Source organism: Pseudomyrmex gracilis, unplaced genomic scaffold (assembly GCF_002006095.1).
Source record: "Pseudomyrmex gracilis isolate BER0280 unplaced genomic scaffold, ASM200609v1 scaffold_91, whole genome shotgun sequence".
Lineage (NCBI taxonomy): Eukaryota > Metazoa > Arthropoda > Insecta > Hymenoptera > Formicidae > Pseudomyrmex > Pseudomyrmex gracilis.
The window spans coordinates 328,008-345,895 of record NW_018020675.1 but is presented as its reverse complement, the minus strand read 5'-3'; the positions used below and the strand labels follow the sequence as shown (position 1 = coordinate 345,895).

Sequence of the window (17,888 nt, the reverse complement as noted above, 5' to 3'; positions counted from 1 at the left end):
AGTAAAATGTTTTTTGAAACTTAAGATTTAAAGAAGAGTTTTTTTTTTGTTTTAACTTAAAAACGGGGAGTAACTCTGTGTGTAGAGAATTGTAAAAATTNTTTTTTTTTTTTTTTTTTTGAAAAGATACTCTCGCGCAAAGTTTTTAATATGAAACTTTGTCAAACACGTCCATTCGCGTTTTGTACACATACAATTCACAGCTCATGTCGATCCCATCGCTACTTACAAAGAGGGTGGGCGTTCGTCGTTTTCGCGCGAGCGCCGTATTTTGCTGTGTCCTCTTTTCCGGTGTTTTTTATTTCACCGAGAATCGGCATTAAGCCCATTGTCGAGTTCGATGTTGCGCGCGCGTTGACAGAGTTTTAATTAAACCTCGACAACCGCGCGGGCTATTGTACCTCTCTTTCCTCGTTTTCTTTCTTTTTGTTCTTTGCGAGCTTCAACATCTTAATTGATTGCATGTTTCAGAAAAGACAAAAAAAAAAAAAAAAACTACGCGCGCCGCCAAATATTTTATCGCCACAAAAAGATACGATGTGAAAAATTCTCAGAATGAAACAAACTACATATCTTCAAAGTAAGGTAAGCTATTCGCATCTCTCGTTCGAGCTGTCGTCATTACGAGTTATTGCTGTATACACATCATCGCATTTTGCTTGTGTTTATCTTTTTTTTTTTTTTTTATATTATTTATTAATCTCGCTAAGAGATTCAAAGTGGTGGTAGTAGTTTCGAACGGTTTATTTTTCAACCGCAAGTCTTAAAACCGCAAGTTTTTAAAAAGATGGAGATTACGCGTTACAAAGCTTTCCGCGGTGCTTTATAACATGTAATCTCCATTTTCATGGTGGAAAAATAAGCTTTGGCTTGGAGAAATAAGCTCTTTATTTCTCGCAATAATCTCCGTCATCGTCGTCGTCGTCGTCGTTTATAAACACACCTAAGTCCAACGCTCACTTTTTTTACATCGCCCGCCTCCGACGAGTGTGTGTTTTCTCCATCGATTTCGGAATAAATAAACTTTATTCCATCAATCTATCCCCCTCCCCTCCTCCTCCTCCCTCCGCCTCCGAAGAAGGGATATCTCGGAGTTCTGCCCGTTTTCTCAAAGCTCAGGAGACGACGGTCCGGCGATAGACCGAATTACCGGTCTCGACTGCCGCGAGTAGATACGGCGGGAAATCGACGGCCACTCGCTCCCATAAATCTTGTCTTACGTAGCGGACCGCAGATAGAGATGAATTACTCTCTCTCGATCTCTTCCCTCTTCAACGGTGAGCGCGCAACGTGGCTCTATTAACGCAGATTGCATTCGAATGCAAATCCGGAATGCGGATTATTTCCCGGACGACGCGCGCTGCGACGCAAACCGGACGAATTGTTCGCGATTACACTACGCGATTATATCTCTCGCAACTTCGTGGGAAACGCGCGCGAGTTCGTGTGTGCGTCTCCTCTCTCTCCCTCCCTCTCTCTCTCTCTCTCTCTCTCCCCCCTCTCCCCTCCTCTCTCTTCAAGTCTTCAGTGACTATTGTGTAATATAATTTCTGCGAAGATTATGTGTGTGTATGTGCGTGTGTGCGCGCGCACGCTTGCAATGAGACACATTGTAAATTATGTAATATATTTCTGTGCAAATTTATTGAATTTATTATGAAGTATAATAAAAGATGAATGACCTCCGGTTCCGGATAAAAAATTAATGAGATGATAAAAGGGCAATTGGAATCAAGTACAAGGTGGAATGTAATAAACTATGATATATATCAATATTCCAAACGTTTCGGCTGTATATTTAAGCCATCTTCAATGGAATCTTAATAAAGTATTAAACAATTCATCCATAACATGTTATGATTCAAATGATTCTCAATAAACAACTTGTGAGGTCGTTATTCAAACGAATCTCGGTCAATAACTTGTTGTTATAATTAATGGATTGTTTAATACTTCATTAAGATTCCACTGAAAATGGTTTAAATATACACAGCCGAAACGTTTGGAATATTGATATATATCATAGTTTATTACATTCCACCTTGAACTTGGTTCCAATTGCCCTTTTATCATCTCATGAATTTATTATGTTTTACAAACTTGAACTAAGAATACATCGGTTGCGATATTCTGATATTAAAATTCATCAATTGCAAGCGAATGATTTTGCTGAAAAATAGTTATTAGTTTTCGGTCCTCTCGAGGCTGTGATATTCGACCTTGGTGATTAAGCAACGCGCGAGCGTGCGCGACCGCTGATAATTGTTCCCGGGCAATTATTCTGCTCTCGTTATCAAACGGCGGCTACCAATCAACCGGTGATTACGGATGTCATCGTGTGTCACGTATTGCCCGGGCAATAATTCACTGTCGCATTATTATTCATGTCTTTCTTGCAGGATTACGGCCCATTTAACGTATCAATCTCTCGCACGCCGTATGGAGTGTCATCGAAAACGTATAATGTATGACTTATCAATAACACGCATGAATTTTCTCCCCTCTCCCTCACTCTTTTTTCATCGGTCGGTGATAAATATTCGCTCTCCATTATTGTTATTTCAACGCTCTAACGCGGCCGAATGTTTTTTTTTCTCCCTTTTCCATTAAATCCAGAATAATGCAAATATTCATTTAAAACGAAACATCCGAAGTAATTGTAAAATAATTATTATTTTTAATACGCGTTATTTTTTTAAATACGATTGATTGATGTAAATCAGAAAATTCGCATACATTATAAGTGACACGCGTAAAAGAAAAACAATCTCTTTTTCATATTTATGTGAAACACTTTTACTCTCTATTCCCCCCCGAATCCGTTATTACACTCGAATTAATTTTTGAAAGTTCGACTCGGGGGGTTCGCCACTCGACCGACTTCGATTGAAAGGGACCGCGGCCCGGAAAAAATTCTAAGGTGATATAAGCGGATTCGGAAAACTCGAGATCTCTATGTTCGCAGCACTCGGGTCACGGGACCAACGGGCCGGTCTGATTGATGTAACTTAAATCGCACTCATACATATTACATATATATATATATATATATCCTTACGTATATACGTTCGTTAAAATTCCATGAAAATCTATTCGGTTCGGATCGGTCGAACGACGAGCACCTGTCGAATCTGTCTTCTCATCGGCGAGCGGCACCGCGCGATCGAAATCTTTTTTCTTGATAAATAAAGATCATTCCGGCGGTTGCGTGTGATGAAGTAGGCAGGACAAGTTTGGCAGTAGCTACAAATTTCGTGAAAGGGAGGGGTGGAGGAACTCTGTGTGTGTGTAGCGCGATATCCCGGGCGCGAGGCCCATAAACTCACGCCATTAATCATTTCTCGGGTAGGGAGTGCATATTACTACTGCGAAGGGAAGAGGGGAGGAAACGTTCTTAACCGATCGCTCGGTGATGAGTTATCGATATTACGTGCGACTCCTACCAACTACCCAATACCAGGTTAGTAGTAGACGAGCGGGAGGGCTTTATGACCGAAATTTGTACGGGGTGTCTTAACAAGACGTACGGCGCTCCCTCTGTTCCACGAAGCAGGTTCCTCACCGGAACTTCGTGTTGACGCTCTTTACAAATGCGAGATGAGCGTCGAGTAAATTGTTTATTTATATACATACATATATCTCTTATCTGAATGTATTAAAACCGATATTCACACTGCATGCGAAAGTGTTGACAAAAAAAAAAAAAAAAAANAAAAAAAAAAAAAAAAATAATAAAACAAAACAGAACAAAAACGACGAAACGAATTATCCGTTGAAAAAAATGCGCAATTCTCAGCGACTGAGCAACGTGTTTGTTTTTTATCAGAAATTTAAAATATTCTGGCTGTCGATTTTGGCTGTCGATCGCTCTCGATTTATCTTGCAAGGATAATCACGAGCGACCGGGTTTTGCAATTTCTAGGCGCGGAGCTCCCGGTTTCCGAGGTAGAGAGGTTTATCGTTATTGACGAGGGAGCACAGCATTGCAGAAGTGTTGCTTGCCGAGCCGCGAAAAGGACGACCGTTCATCCATGAAACGCGATTTCGTCGCTCTGGCACACAAGTGCATTCCTTCCGATAAAATTCTGACAAAAGCACTTATCAGTAATTATTGTTGTTTATAATTTTGTTATCGAATACGTGCGCGCGTCCCGTGTACCATCAGAGAGAAAAAAGATAGGGAATAACGACAGGAATAAAAAAAAAAAATCGACAAATATTCTCAGAGGAGTAAAATGTCAATCTTTTTCAATTGAATAAAAAAAACTGAAATAAATACGAGACTGATGGAAAAAAAAAAACGTTTTACATTGCATGTGCGCAACGTGAAAGCACAATTTGCGAACATTTTTAATAAAATATATTAATAGAAAAAATTAATATCTATGAGATCAAACCACGTAAAACAAATGCAAACTTGACAAACAAGTTATTATTTTTTTTTTTTCGTTAAACGTATGCATACCGCATAATATATTACGTACATATTTCCAGCTCTCTTCTTTTAATTCGTTGAAATATTTCGTCCGTTTCTTTTTTGTAAAAAATTCACTTAGCGTCGCGACCGAGATAATTTCACAGCATAACAGGACCGGGAAAAAAAATTCCCGCGGGACTGCGGATCCCCGTGTCTGCGGAGAAGATGCATAAATTTCCACCGGTGACGCCGGCTAATTCAATAAATTAAACAATGGCGAGATTAACAACACGCCGCACGAACGTCGACGAACAGAAACCACCTCTCCTCGCTCGGATGGTGTTGCGTGGAATCTTGTTATATATCGAAACGCCATCGATATTCCGCTGGTGGCTCATTGCCCAACAGCCCACGACATGATTAATATCAATTTATGCGAATCGGGTTTACCGCGTTTGCCAACGCGACGCGAAAGAGAACATTTTCCGATAATCGTTCGGATTTACTTAAAAACATGACAAAAAATAGAGATCGTTTTTTTTTCTTTTTTTTTTTTTTTTCTTGATATTATGTCGCATAAAATATTACTTTATATTTTCACGCTATTTTGTGTGACTTTTGATTTACTAAGACTAGAAAAGGTACTTTATAAATAATTAACAATCACGTATCCTTTTTTCCATTGCTGTTTGTTCGTCCGAAAATATTGCTTGGATTTGACAAACACATATATACGTGATGTCGGAAAACAGAACGATTTAATTTCAGAGAACGTGTAATATGGAAATCAATGTAGACACATGACATCATTTTCCTTTTTTGAATTCTACGCTCTTAAAAAAATTTCCTCGGAAATAAAATCTCTTCTTTTATGAAAAAAAACAAAAAATAGATAAAACTCTTTCTATTTATTTAAATTTTCTTTTAATTTTATGTCAAAGCCAAAAAACTTTTTACAAAAGTACGTTTTTATTATATTTTGTTGAATAAAAATTTGAACGAAAAAAAAAAGTTCGGATTAAGAATGCCATAAAAAGAATAAAAATCAACTATATCAACAGTCGCAAAAATGCGTATTGAAAAATAACATGCAGAAAATATTGCCATGTATTTTTGTGTATACACACATACGCGTACGCATAACGCGTTGCTTAATATTTTAATTCCCGCTATTGTATCTATTAAATAAAATAATGCGAACAACAAAGAGATAGGCATAAAGTATTTTCAGTCAATTTTATAATAACATTATTGTAAATACAACACGCGTTTCACAATTGCCATAAAATTGCATGTACACATCAGAACAGTTTGTTACGTGCAAAAACATAAAGCTTTTTCGGGGAACAAAAGCAAACTTCTGTTCAATGGGCGTTTCCAGATTTTTCGCATTTTTCGCCGAAAATTTTCCCTGGGCAGGGACTCGGGTTTGTCGAATTTTTCAAGCCTTTCCGACGAGCTTAACTAGCGAATATCTCGACTCCCATGTATAAAGTGACTCGTAAATCGTAAAATCGGCTTTTTCGTAAAATAAACGCGAAATAAAAGTAATATTAAAACAAAACACTGTTTTGATAAATGACTATTCCGTTAATATATTTGCAAATGAAAAATTAATAAGCTTTTATATTATATCGTGTTAAATATTAAAAGTTTTAATTTAACAATATCATACAGAAAATTATCTCTTCTCTCTGTTCTCTCTCTCTCTCTCTCTCTCTCTCTGTTATCTCTCTCTCTCTCTCTCTCTCTCTCTCAAAAATGTATCTCACATTTTTGTTCAAATATATTAATTTCTAAAGTTTGAGAAATTCTCGAATTCAGAACTCGTCATAGAAAATTTACTTTGCAGTTTGCAGATCCGAGACATCACGTATATTCACTCGACATACCTCTGCGCGACGATTCGGCAAATTTTTCAAACGCCACATCTCGCGAATGCCGACGGCACTTACGCTTATAAGGTTTCATTATGTGGCGCTTTCGCCGACGTGAACACATACGACTGCCCTTCCGACCTTTCGGAGAGATCGATGTCGCTCTATGCTATTCCTCGGACTTTTCACCGTTTCACACCTCTCTCTCTCTCTCTCTCTCTCTCTCTCTTCCACCCTTCTTTCCGCACAAGCATGAAGAACAGCGCTGAAAGTGCGTCAGCAGTTTTCCAACCGCTGCTGAAGAATTACGTAATCGAGGCGAACTGAGTTGAAAGACCATTTTGAATTCACATTCGTTGTGATTTCGCAAAAAGATTTCAGAAAGTCGGAAAATTCTCCTCGCAAAGATAACGTGTCAGATGTCTATTTTACGAAAAGGAAAAACAATTCCGAGTTATTCTTAAAATGTACAACAAAATACAGAGAAACTTTTACTTTTTTTTTTTTAGATTCATAATTCACGTCGCGCAATATAAATTATATTATCGTTATTTTATTATTCTTATTTTCTTCTATAAAAGCAAAGTTATTTTAGTTTCGGTCGCGACGTTACGAACGGTTCTATATTTCGCGAGAAAAAAAAATCTATTCGTTCGTTGAAAAATTTAAAATTTATTTCCAGTTCAAATATATATATATATAAATGACGCGTTTTCGTTGAAATTAACCCCGTTGATTTTTGTGTCTCATTCAGACGCAAATAGGCAAACGATTGCAATCACAAGCCATCTCTCTCTCTCTGCCTTTCTCTCTTTCTGTGTGTGTAAAATCACATTTAACTTCACGAGGATTGCCGATTGCCGAAAGAATCACACAGCATCATCTTGACGGATTCATTGAACTGACTACTTAATGAGCTGACTACATTATCCTTTCAGCATCCTCTCATCGTACTTCGCATCTCGAAAAGTCTCTTTTTCCATCGTGAAAAAGACGAAGATAGAAAGAGAGTGAGTCGTCCGCAAACATCCCGATCGCCATTACGCGGGTAACCCTTGTGATGGTGAAGTAACCTAACCTAACCTCACCGGACGACGCGAGCCACTTAAAAATGGCGGCACGCCATCCGGCGCGGTTGATCTCCCCGGCACACGAAAAAGGAACGATCAAAAAAAAGAAAAAAAAATAGAAGACGGCAGGAGAAGAGCGTGAGGGACACGGGGGTATCATTAGAGTAATGACGGACCTCGAGTAGAGACCGCAGAAACAGTGAAGAAGGTATCCGCGGAGTTTCTTGCCCCGCGCGAGCTTCGTCTGTCTCTCGTCGTCGACGTCGTCAATGTTGCCGCAGGAGTGGAGGAGTTACTCAAGAGGAATGTTAGAGGAGAGTGTTAAAGAGTGTGCAAAATACTTGTTGATGTCGCCCGATGCATTATTAATGAGATGGGAAAGAAAAGAGCACTTAAGTTGATTTTACTGAAATTCCAAATCTCAAAGTATCCGTGAAGCATCAATACTTCATCTTTTCTCCTTTAAATCAAAATTGATTTTAATGCGAATCTGGCAAAAATAACAAAAATCAGTTTTAGAACGAATTGAATAGTGTTTTCTTCCTCCGTTAAAGTAAGAAAGTAAAAAGTCTAAGAATTTTACACACACACGCACACACACACACGAGAAACATATCATAAAGCAGACCCATGATTGCAATCCGGGCCTGCCGCTTCGACGGAGCTCGTGCCCGTTTCTCCCCGCGATGCGAAATCATCCGTATCACCATCCGTTCCCTCTTTCTCTTTCTCTCTCTCTCTCTCTCTCGTCTCTCCTTTTCCCGCCCCGCAGTCTGTTTCTCAATCGAGGCCTCACCTGGCCGCGAGTTTGTCCCGCTGTTATTATGTGTATAATGCGCCGCGCGGTGGGACTCCGCAAAAAGGCTAATCGACAGACTCGGGAGGCGTGGTGCAAGAGCCGAGAGAGAGAGAGAGAAGACCCCGCGATAGACGGGAGTCGGCGGAGCGAAAACGCTTTCGCGGAACGGACCGGCTGGCGGGATGTCAATTGAAACGACGGGAACTCGGCGATTTACTTTTCTTTCGTCCTTTTGCGCGATCTTATACGCGCGCGCTCGCGGCTCTCCGAAGGAGAGAAGCTGCGGGCCGTTCCTTTCAACACGCGCTCGGTACTCGCTCGTCAAATTCCTCTTCGTGACATCCTTATACAACCGAGAAACTTTCCAATTGCAGGATGTTAATAGACGTTCGACTCCTCGTGAATGCCCGAGTAGTTTCTCTTTATACTTGTCTTCAAATTCTTCTCCTTTTTCTTGCAATTTTTTTCACAAAGATGATACGTAGAGAAAAATTTCTTTACAAAAATTATCGCTCTTAATTTGACCTTGCAAACGCGTTTATAATTTGCAAAATTCTAAGACGTTTAAAAAAATAAAAAAAAAAAAAAAACTTATTGTTTTGCGCGCGCGAAACATCCTGATGTATTTTAAACCGCCATTAATCTGTATGAGAAGAGAGGGGGGAGGATTTTAATTGCGAAACAATTTTCATCATCTGTAGAACCGGCGATTCATTATCTCGCGAGAATAATCTCCTCTTCCCTTTTTCACGGATCGCTTGCGAGCTGTGACGTCACATTCGCCGTAAGCGCCAGAAGAAAATGTAAATACGTCTTTCTCTTCTCCTTCCTTTCGGCTCTGCTTAACATCGGCGACACGATTAAATCGGGGGTGGCGACAAATTAGCAATCAGGGTCGACTTGCGCAGAAATTTTCCTTCGTTCCGGAATTTAAGGTCGATGAATAATAAGACAGCTATCCAACTCGGTCCGTAGACTATCTATCATAGAAAATTAATTCCACGAGAAGGATTCACGCAAATCCCTCGCTCTCTCTCTCTCTCTCTCTCTCTTCAAAAAAAATTAAATAAAATTGCTCATAAATTGTGCTATTTAATTATCTATTTAAATCCCTTCCTCTTTTTTCCTTCTTTTATTACTATTTATTTCCCTCTCTCTCTCTCTCTCTCTCTCTCTCTCTCTCTCTCTCTCTTTCCTGTCTTTTTTTATATTCTAATTTATTTTCTCATTTTCATCTATTTTTTCGTCTCGGTTATGGGGACGGCTCGTTTTCGCGTTTAAGGACGCATGACTTCCTTGCGTTCCGCAAACAGACCGAGCGGCCGTTTCGGTTGCGAGCTAACTGCGTCCCATATCGCCGAACAGGCCGTCGAAGCTGCCGAGTTGCAGTTTGCATCGCGTGACTGTTTAATCATGCTACATTGTCTCCATATGGCGCGGTCATGCAACATGCATATGCGTGTCGCTCCATTCGGCTGTCATAAACGTCACAATGTTGCCTTCGGCTCTCCGTTCTCTCTCTCCCGGTTCCCTCGTTATAACCTACCTGTGCGCCACTGCGCCTCGATATGCAACACACAGTGCGCGAGAAGGGAGAAACACGGGAGAGGAGAGAAGAGGAGAGAGATAGCTTGGGACACCGGACGTAGCCACTAATTGGAGGACTGGTTTGCGGGACAATTTCGAAATCTCCCCGTCGAGACGTATATATATTCGCCGTGTGCGCTTTCGTGAGAAACGCGATATAGGGAACGCGTTGCATCTGCAACAGACGCGATTACGCGGCCAGAATTTTGAATTATCCCGCGAACCGGCTCTTCCGAATCCGACCCCTTTTCGACACCGCCGATATTGGGCCGCGAAACGTGAGACTCGCCGCGATTACGGCAAATTACTCGGGAACGGCTGCTGGTATTTCGATGTATAAGTTTCACATAATATTTTCTATTTTATTTCATGTTTTAATCTTGTGTTTTAATCGAATAATTTTATAAACCGTACAAACGGCAAATATATAAATTATAAATATTTTGAAATCAGTAATTTTTTTTTTTTTTTTTTTTTTTTTGGCTCGTCCGGTGTAAAACAAAAAGAAGAGAATTTTGTCAGAAATCCACCGCGGGTGAATAGTCGGGTTGACATTCTTATCGCATTCCTAGGCGCGGCTTTATTTTAACTGCGTCGTCGACATGACTGCCGAGTGTTAATTAAATTTAATAATCCGACCTCTTGTGCGCGTGCGAATCTCCGGAATTCGCGAGCTTCTAGATTCTCTCATTCTCCTTTGCGTCACGCGCCGGTCCGATCCATGAAACCCGCACGCGCGTTTCACTCCCCCTTCTGGATTCTTCTTCCTTCCGCTTTCCAGATGTGTGCTTTCCGCTCGCACACTTGTAAGTTAATTCGAGACCCTTATCTCTCGAGAGACAATGGGGCGTCATCAATTCCGACAAGTTTCTCAAGAACGCGAAATTTCGAGAGTCGCTCTCTTTGCGCAGGCAATGAACTTAATTCCGAAACCTGATATTTTTATTACGCAAAATTCCACAAACAGAATATTAATTGCTATTGCGATCTTATAATACACACATATGAGAGACTTTAATAATGCAAAACTCGCACATGATAAACCGAATGGAAAATTACAAGTAAATACAATTTTAATCTTTTAATTCGCCTCGGTGATTTTATTTATAATTCCTTATTCCACGGTTTTTAAATATTAATTCTCTGTGGGTTTTTTCATTTATTTCTTTCCGCGAAATGATTTGAAAGCGTTACATTTTCCCGCGAACTATGCCGTGGTCCCCCTCTGTTTATATTCATATCAACCATTTTTTCCAAAGATTAAACTGCAATTTAACCGTCATATTTTCCATTTTTAATTACGCAAATGCTGAAATTTCTCATTAAAGAAACACAAAGTCAATATTTCACATTTTAATTATTATTATAATTATTATTCATGCCATTTAATACGCTTCGGATATTTCGTGCTCGCACATACACAAATTTTATTATTGCATCGTGCGTACGAAATATGAACGTCAAAATAGCGGAATTCCATTCCGCGCGAATATTTCCTACTTATTTTTTTAAAGACTTTTTAAACGACGCGGAATTTGAGCGCGAGGGAGAAGGAGGGGAAAGAGAAGGGAAAAGAGATTATTGTTAAAATAAATTTCACCACCACCTTCATAATACATTTCTCTCTTCTTTATGCGCCGCAGCTCCCCCTTCGGCCCTTACCGGCTTAACTCAATCTCCCTACCCGATGCCGATGTAAACCACCGGCTCTCCGCTAATGTAAAGTCTAGTTTACACGGTACAACGACGTTTCGGCTTCGCGAGAACGAGTGAGAGACGTACAACAAGCAGCGAATCCGACCACTAATTAAGAGACGCGCTACGCGCGGCTCGTTCGCGCTCCGGGAATTCGGGGTTGGTATCTCGCCTTGAGAGACGAATGCGCTCGTTTCGTGAACGCGCATTCTTCGGGGAGTCCATTACGCCACACTCCTCCAACATGCACCGCACACACACACACATACACACATTTCCCGCAGGATGTTACAACGGCGACGGATTCTTATTGTCTTGTCTCCCGCGCGGGAGGAGAGTTCCGGAAATGATGATCTCGAAGGTCGCGCGTTGAATCTAAATAAACGTCTATATGAATTTTTTTTTGTTTTTACATCTTTTGCATATAATAATGTCTGAAGAATTAATAAAAAGTGTCAAATAACGTGTCAAACGCGCGACGCGAGTAGTAAGAATTTTTCTTCAACAAATTCACCACTTGAACACGGGGCGAAGAGAAAAACTCTATCAGAAATTAATCCGTAATTAGTATGCGCGCACACAGTTGTGTTTCTTTAAAATCCTTGTGAATCTAATTTTTCTTTGTTTCTTTTCTACTTTTCCCTTTACTTTCAAATAAACGTGTGATGACCGAAAAAATGTCGAAAAATCGAATCACGTTTGATAAAGCGTGAAATTAAAATTTTCGCGTTGGCAAGTTTTCTTTCCGAGAAACGCGAGGGAACATTTCCTTTGGCAACCTTCGTAAGGAATCGGGGATTCAAGACACAAGGATCGTGAAGGCGGATAGAAGAAGGGAAGAGGGAAGAAGGGAGAGACAGAGAGAGAGAGGGAGGACACGCCACGGAGAGTCTGCAAGCCCCGAGGATCCAATTATCCGGCGAAATAAAATTGCGTTCGACGGCGAATCGTCCGCGCACGCGTTGCATATATCCCCGGACCCGGGGAGTAATTTCGCTGTAATGCTGCACAGCGCGCGGCTTCTGCGCGCGCTCGCTCTCTCTCTCTCTCTCTCTTTCTCTCTATCTCTCTCTCTATCTCTCTCTCCGCGTGTTGTCGAGTCGGTGGTTTTCGCTCGTGTTTACCGTAGCGATGCGCCGTGACGATGCATCGTCGGGAAAATTGAGTTACGGGGGGATAGAGTAGCTCTCGCGACGACAGATACGATACACACGCCCCCCGTGCCGAGAGAGAGAGAGAGAGAGAGAGAGAGAGAGCGCGCGTCGCATGCAACGACGAGGCGAGGGTGAAGAGCCGGAAGAATGGTGGCGCAACAGCCAGCCAAATGTTCATGTTCGCGCGCTGCTTTATATATGATGTTCAGACGCAGTCTTTCATATCCGCCGCTCAGATGCTCCGGAACATCGACGTTTCTGATCCGTAAATCCGCTTTCAATTCGAAAAATCTCCAGCGTGCCCGATAGTTAAAAATCGCGGTGAAATAAAGAGCGAGCGGTTTTTTAAAATAAAACTTTTTCTTAAGTTTCACGACGGCACGTACGTCATGAGATTTTCCACGAATTTTTGTCTTATTTTAGACGATTTTTTTTTTTTTTTTTTTTTTTTTTCAAACGCATCCATGGTCAAATAAAATTTCTTTATTAAACAAACGCGCGAACGCTAAATTATTCCGAAAGACACTTACCGGGACACTTTGTGCTGCGCCACTCTGCCGTGACTGGGTAGCGTCATGTTGTTGTCACTTTTCGACCAGCTGATGGAGTTCTCGGCGTCGGGTAAATCAACTTTGCCCAGGTAGGCTTCGCAGAAGAGTCTCACTCTGCCTCCCAGTGGTCTCATCTCCGTCGCCGGTATGTATGTAAATAGCGGTTTCCCCGTGTAAACACCAGATTCCTCTGCAATTTAAGAGAATTTTTATTTGGAACCAGTGTAGGACATTTTTTTTTCTTCTCCCGCAATTTATCTTCGGCGTTGTATTCGACTGGCTAATTGAATAACAACGTTATTCATTAATGAGAGAGAGAGAGAGAGAGAGGGAGGGGAAAAAAATAATGAATCGCACGCGCAAAATGAATATCATCGCTTTAATATATCGCTCGGCATTACCGCAGCCCATGCATTACAACCGAGTGGCTCGCATTACCATGAAATACTCCCCATTTATTGCGTCACGTTTTATCCCTCCGTGTTCATATTTAATGCGGAGACACTTTCGGCAGTCTTACGGTGTCTACGTGAAGAGGTCGTGAAAAACATTCGTTTGTCACGCGAACATCCTCTTCCGGCGAATCCTCTCCCTGTTGGAGATTACCTTAAAATAGTGTCTCAAAATCTCTGTTTGAAATTCCCATGACTTTCACAGTTATAATTAACATCAGTCATTAAAAATTTCAGTTAGTCGACGTGAAACGGTTTCGTATATCTCCCCTATGTCTCTCTCTCGTATACAGTTTTAATTTAAAGTGCCGTAAAGACAGAGAGATTGAAAAATTGTAATCAATTTATCACAAGTACATTTGAAACTAAATTTAATTAAAATCTCTCTCTCTCTCTCTCTCTTTCTCTCGATCCTGTGTGAAAGTTTTATATTTTTTAATACTCACGTACATGCTCGGCATCAAACGGCAACCGGTTACGTCGAATCCAATTAATTAGTTAATTCACCGGGTCGGTTTTGAAACACGCTATGTATACACGCGGCGGAATATCAAGGTGCACGGGAGTGTGCAGACATCGAATGAAAGAAGCCGGGCAGATACTGGATGGCGGAAGGTCACAGGTCGTTGAATCGGAACGACGAGAGAGAAAGAGAGAGAGAAAAAGACGGAAATGGAGACGGTGCGCGTCGAGACGCCGCTTCGGGACGACGCCGTTCGTGGATAATTCAATCAGCATTGATGCGCGAAAAAACTCGAAATCAAACAGCCGTCTATTAATCGAAAATGTGAGTGCGCGCGCGCAAAAAAAAAAAAAAAAAAAGACAGGTGTATGTCACATATATTTATAATTCTTGTGAAAATCTGATATAAAAAGTCAAACAATCAACGTAATGCTATTTGAACTGCAGAATTTTTCACCCGTCGCTGAAAGAGAGAGGGATTCGAACGTATGGGATTCGATCGAACGAGAGTTCACGACAAAAAAAAAAAACTATAGAATTTTCAATCGCTCGTGTGAATTTTTCGATCATTTATTTATAAATCGTTTCGAGATCGATCGCAATCAAAATAAATTTCGCTCTTCGAACAAATTGTTGTTCTACTTGTTTTTCCTTGTTTGTTGAAACAAAAAAACAAAAGACGAAAAATTTCGGTCGGGGGATTATAGCAATTCCAAAAGAAAAAAACAAAAAAAACTTACGCAACAGCTATACCTCGCATTTACCTCTCTCTCTCTCTCTCTCATTGTCGGTGGAAATTTTTGACGGGTTTGGTTAACTTCATTCGTGTTCCGCGATTTCGTATACACCGAGAGAGAAAGCTCTTGGTGTTCCTTTATATGCTGAAAGCCATTAACTCGCGGCGCAACACGACTGAAGTTTCGACCTTGTTTCGAAAAAGCGCAGCACATCCAAACTATTCGCCGCCGTTAGTATGCATCCGCGCGCACCCCCATCGCATCCGGCGATGCCGCATGCGGCATGCGGCATCCGGCCAGCCGGATATTCGCGAACAAACAGACTGCTAACTAACCCCCGGACTGTCGGAATTATGATACATAGGCCGCGCAACCAACACACGCCGGTCTCTCTCCAATCCCTTTCTCCCCCTCCCCCTCCCCCCGCTAGCTTTAAGCGCAAATGTCAGGTTAGAATTAAGTCTACGGTTAGATTTAGGGTTGGAGTTTAGGGAACGAGGCTTATGTAAGTCGGGAGGTTGGAATTAGATTAGTCGAGTTAATGTGACGAGATCCCGACGCGCGTAATCTCAGCGGTTAGGGTGATTCATATCAGCGTGAGGAGAGAAACTTTTAGACGGAACAAAGAGAAGAATAAGAACATCAAGTTAGTAGATATCTTTGAACAAATTTAACCGCAAGAAAAAATATAAAATTTCAAATGTTGAGAAAACGACAAATAAATTTGCTTTGAATTTGAACGTGGGTAGGTTTGAGACTTGTGCAAAACAAGATGCGGAGAAAACTCTTCCGAGCGTTTTCGCGCGCTCCGCGGGATTACGCGCTTCGCGTCTACTTTATAACCCACCTACGCGTTACGCAAAGTGAATGAGTCAACGTTCGTCTCAAAGAGTGGAGGACAACTTCAATTAGTCGGGGCGAGTGGGATGAACGCTCAAAAGCGTGCCCCGCTTAAGTTCGCAATTAATATCGTATAATCGAATCACGACGACGGGGCTCAGCGAGAACTCGAAGCGCGCCTAAATTCGGCGAAATTCGCCGCGAGTAGTGCCGTCTTCAAAGCGGTCCGCCATTTTAAGCTTTCAAGGGTTGATTCTCTCGCGGCGGGGTTGTCGTAACGATTTAATTACACCCCCCTCTCCCGTTTCTCGCGGGGGGGGAGGGTGGATAGAGGATAGGATAGGGATAGGTAAGTAATTTTCACGAAAGGCTGGGTTTACGTTCTCGGTTAAAGTCTGATTAGGTTAAAACAGTTAAGCGGAGGAGATCACGCGGAATAACGACGATGTGATGACGATGTATTTCCGCGACGGCATTTTCAAGATGGCGAAGGATCGTTAGTTCGTCACGGTGGAATATACATAGCGAGACATTTAATCTCGTAAAGCCTCCCCTTCCCTCCCACGCAGCTTTACACCTGGCGTCGATATTTATCGGAAACCGGTCAATTTGTGCCCGTCTAAAAGCCCCGTCGTCGTTCGCGTAAGCCTCTATGCTTCCCCTATTAGGTCATCCAGATAAAATATTGACGGAACCGAACCTAACCTAAACCGACGCACGGTGTATCTAACACGACGATAAATTGGCGATCGTTAAGTGGCAGGGCACTGATAGTTATGGAGTTTCTCAATATGCCGCATATTGAAACTTCTAGCCAATTATATGCCGCGTATACACGATATAAATAACAAGTTCTCTCGTCGCGAATAAAAATTGAGAACAAAAGTTAAAAAAAATATGTATTATATATCAGTAGAATGTTAGTAAAATGTTTTTTTTTGTTTTTTTTTTTTAAATTAACGTATGAAAGATTTCTTGTAACGTGATTAAAGATCGAATTTTCCTCAACGAAAACGTGATCGAATTGATATCAAATACGCTTAGGAAAAAATGATTTCCCTTGAAACATTAATTTTATTTCAAGAAACTTTAGACGGTGTTACTTCAAAACGTCCATTTTCTTAACTTAAGTATTTATTACACATTTATATAACGAAATTATATAAATTTTTAGCTATCTATTTTTTATATTTTACTTGTCTAAATTATTTGGAACCAGAATACATACTTTATTTTTAAAAAACAGCTTTGAATTCTTAATTAAAAAAAAAACTATCTTTAATTAATAAATGATATATAAATGAATATATTTTATTAAAAGCAATATTTAAACGTAAAAAATATGTAGATATAAAATAATGTATTCAATGTAATATGCATATTTATTTAAAATTAAATATTTTACTTAAATAAACAAATTCTTTTCATCGAAAAAACGAGAGAAAAAGTCGTGTGTGTGTGTGTGTGTGTGTGTGTGTGTGTGTGTGTGTGTGTGTGTGTGTGTGCGCGTGTGCATGTGCATTTCAAGAAAATATATTTACTTGATTTAAAACAATTTTTCTCTCAGCGTATCGGTAATATTTTACGTAAAATATTTCCAAAACGATTACAGATTGCAGAAGCTTCTACACGAGAGATAAATCGATAAATTTTCAAATAGAAAAATATCAACGGCATCGGTTTTTCCGTATCAAATGATCTTTTGCCGACAAAGTAAATTTAAACACGTTTGTCGGCTTTCGCAGCGTTGTTTACCGTTTAAGTTTGTTCCTCTGTCCGCTTCGCACACAAATGTCCCTCTTAAATCTCTTCACCTCGATAGACACGTACACACTTGTCGCTTGATTTACAACGTTACCATTCTCCACACAAGAGACGAGGAGGTATCACTCGGTATTACTATGTCATTACACTAATTGTAAAGCTCGGAGAGACGTAGGGGAGATTTCAGAAAGGAGAGAGGATCTCAGAAACGCCGGACCAAAGCCGAGGGCGCACGAGCGCGAAATTAACGCAAGGCGAATCGCGTTCTGCACGACGAAACGACGTAACGATCCACGTAACTGCGGACCGATAATCGAATGCAGCCGGCTTGATTAAATCACTCTCTCCGCGTCTCTACGCTCGTACCGAGCGAAACCACCATCCCTTCCCCTTCCCCCATTCGCCTCCTTCTCCTATTAGCTATTTCATCCTCTGTGCTTCTTCTCTTACGGCGCGGTACCGTTTGGAGATACATTATATAT

General features: G+C 40.9%; 1 protein-coding gene across 1 annotated transcript in view; it reads right to left on the bottom strand.

Moving 5' to 3' along the window:
• The window catches only part of LOC109855504 (single Ig IL-1-related receptor-like), a 168,546-nt gene that overhangs the window by 20,208 nt on the left and 130,450 nt on the right, over positions 1–17,888 (bottom strand). Inside the window, exon 3 of the mRNA XM_020429824.1 lies at positions 13,130–13,340. Within this exon, the coding sequence (XP_020285413.1) occupies positions 13,130–13,340 (211 nt within the window). The remainder of the gene's footprint in view (positions 1–13,129; positions 13,341–17,888) is intronic.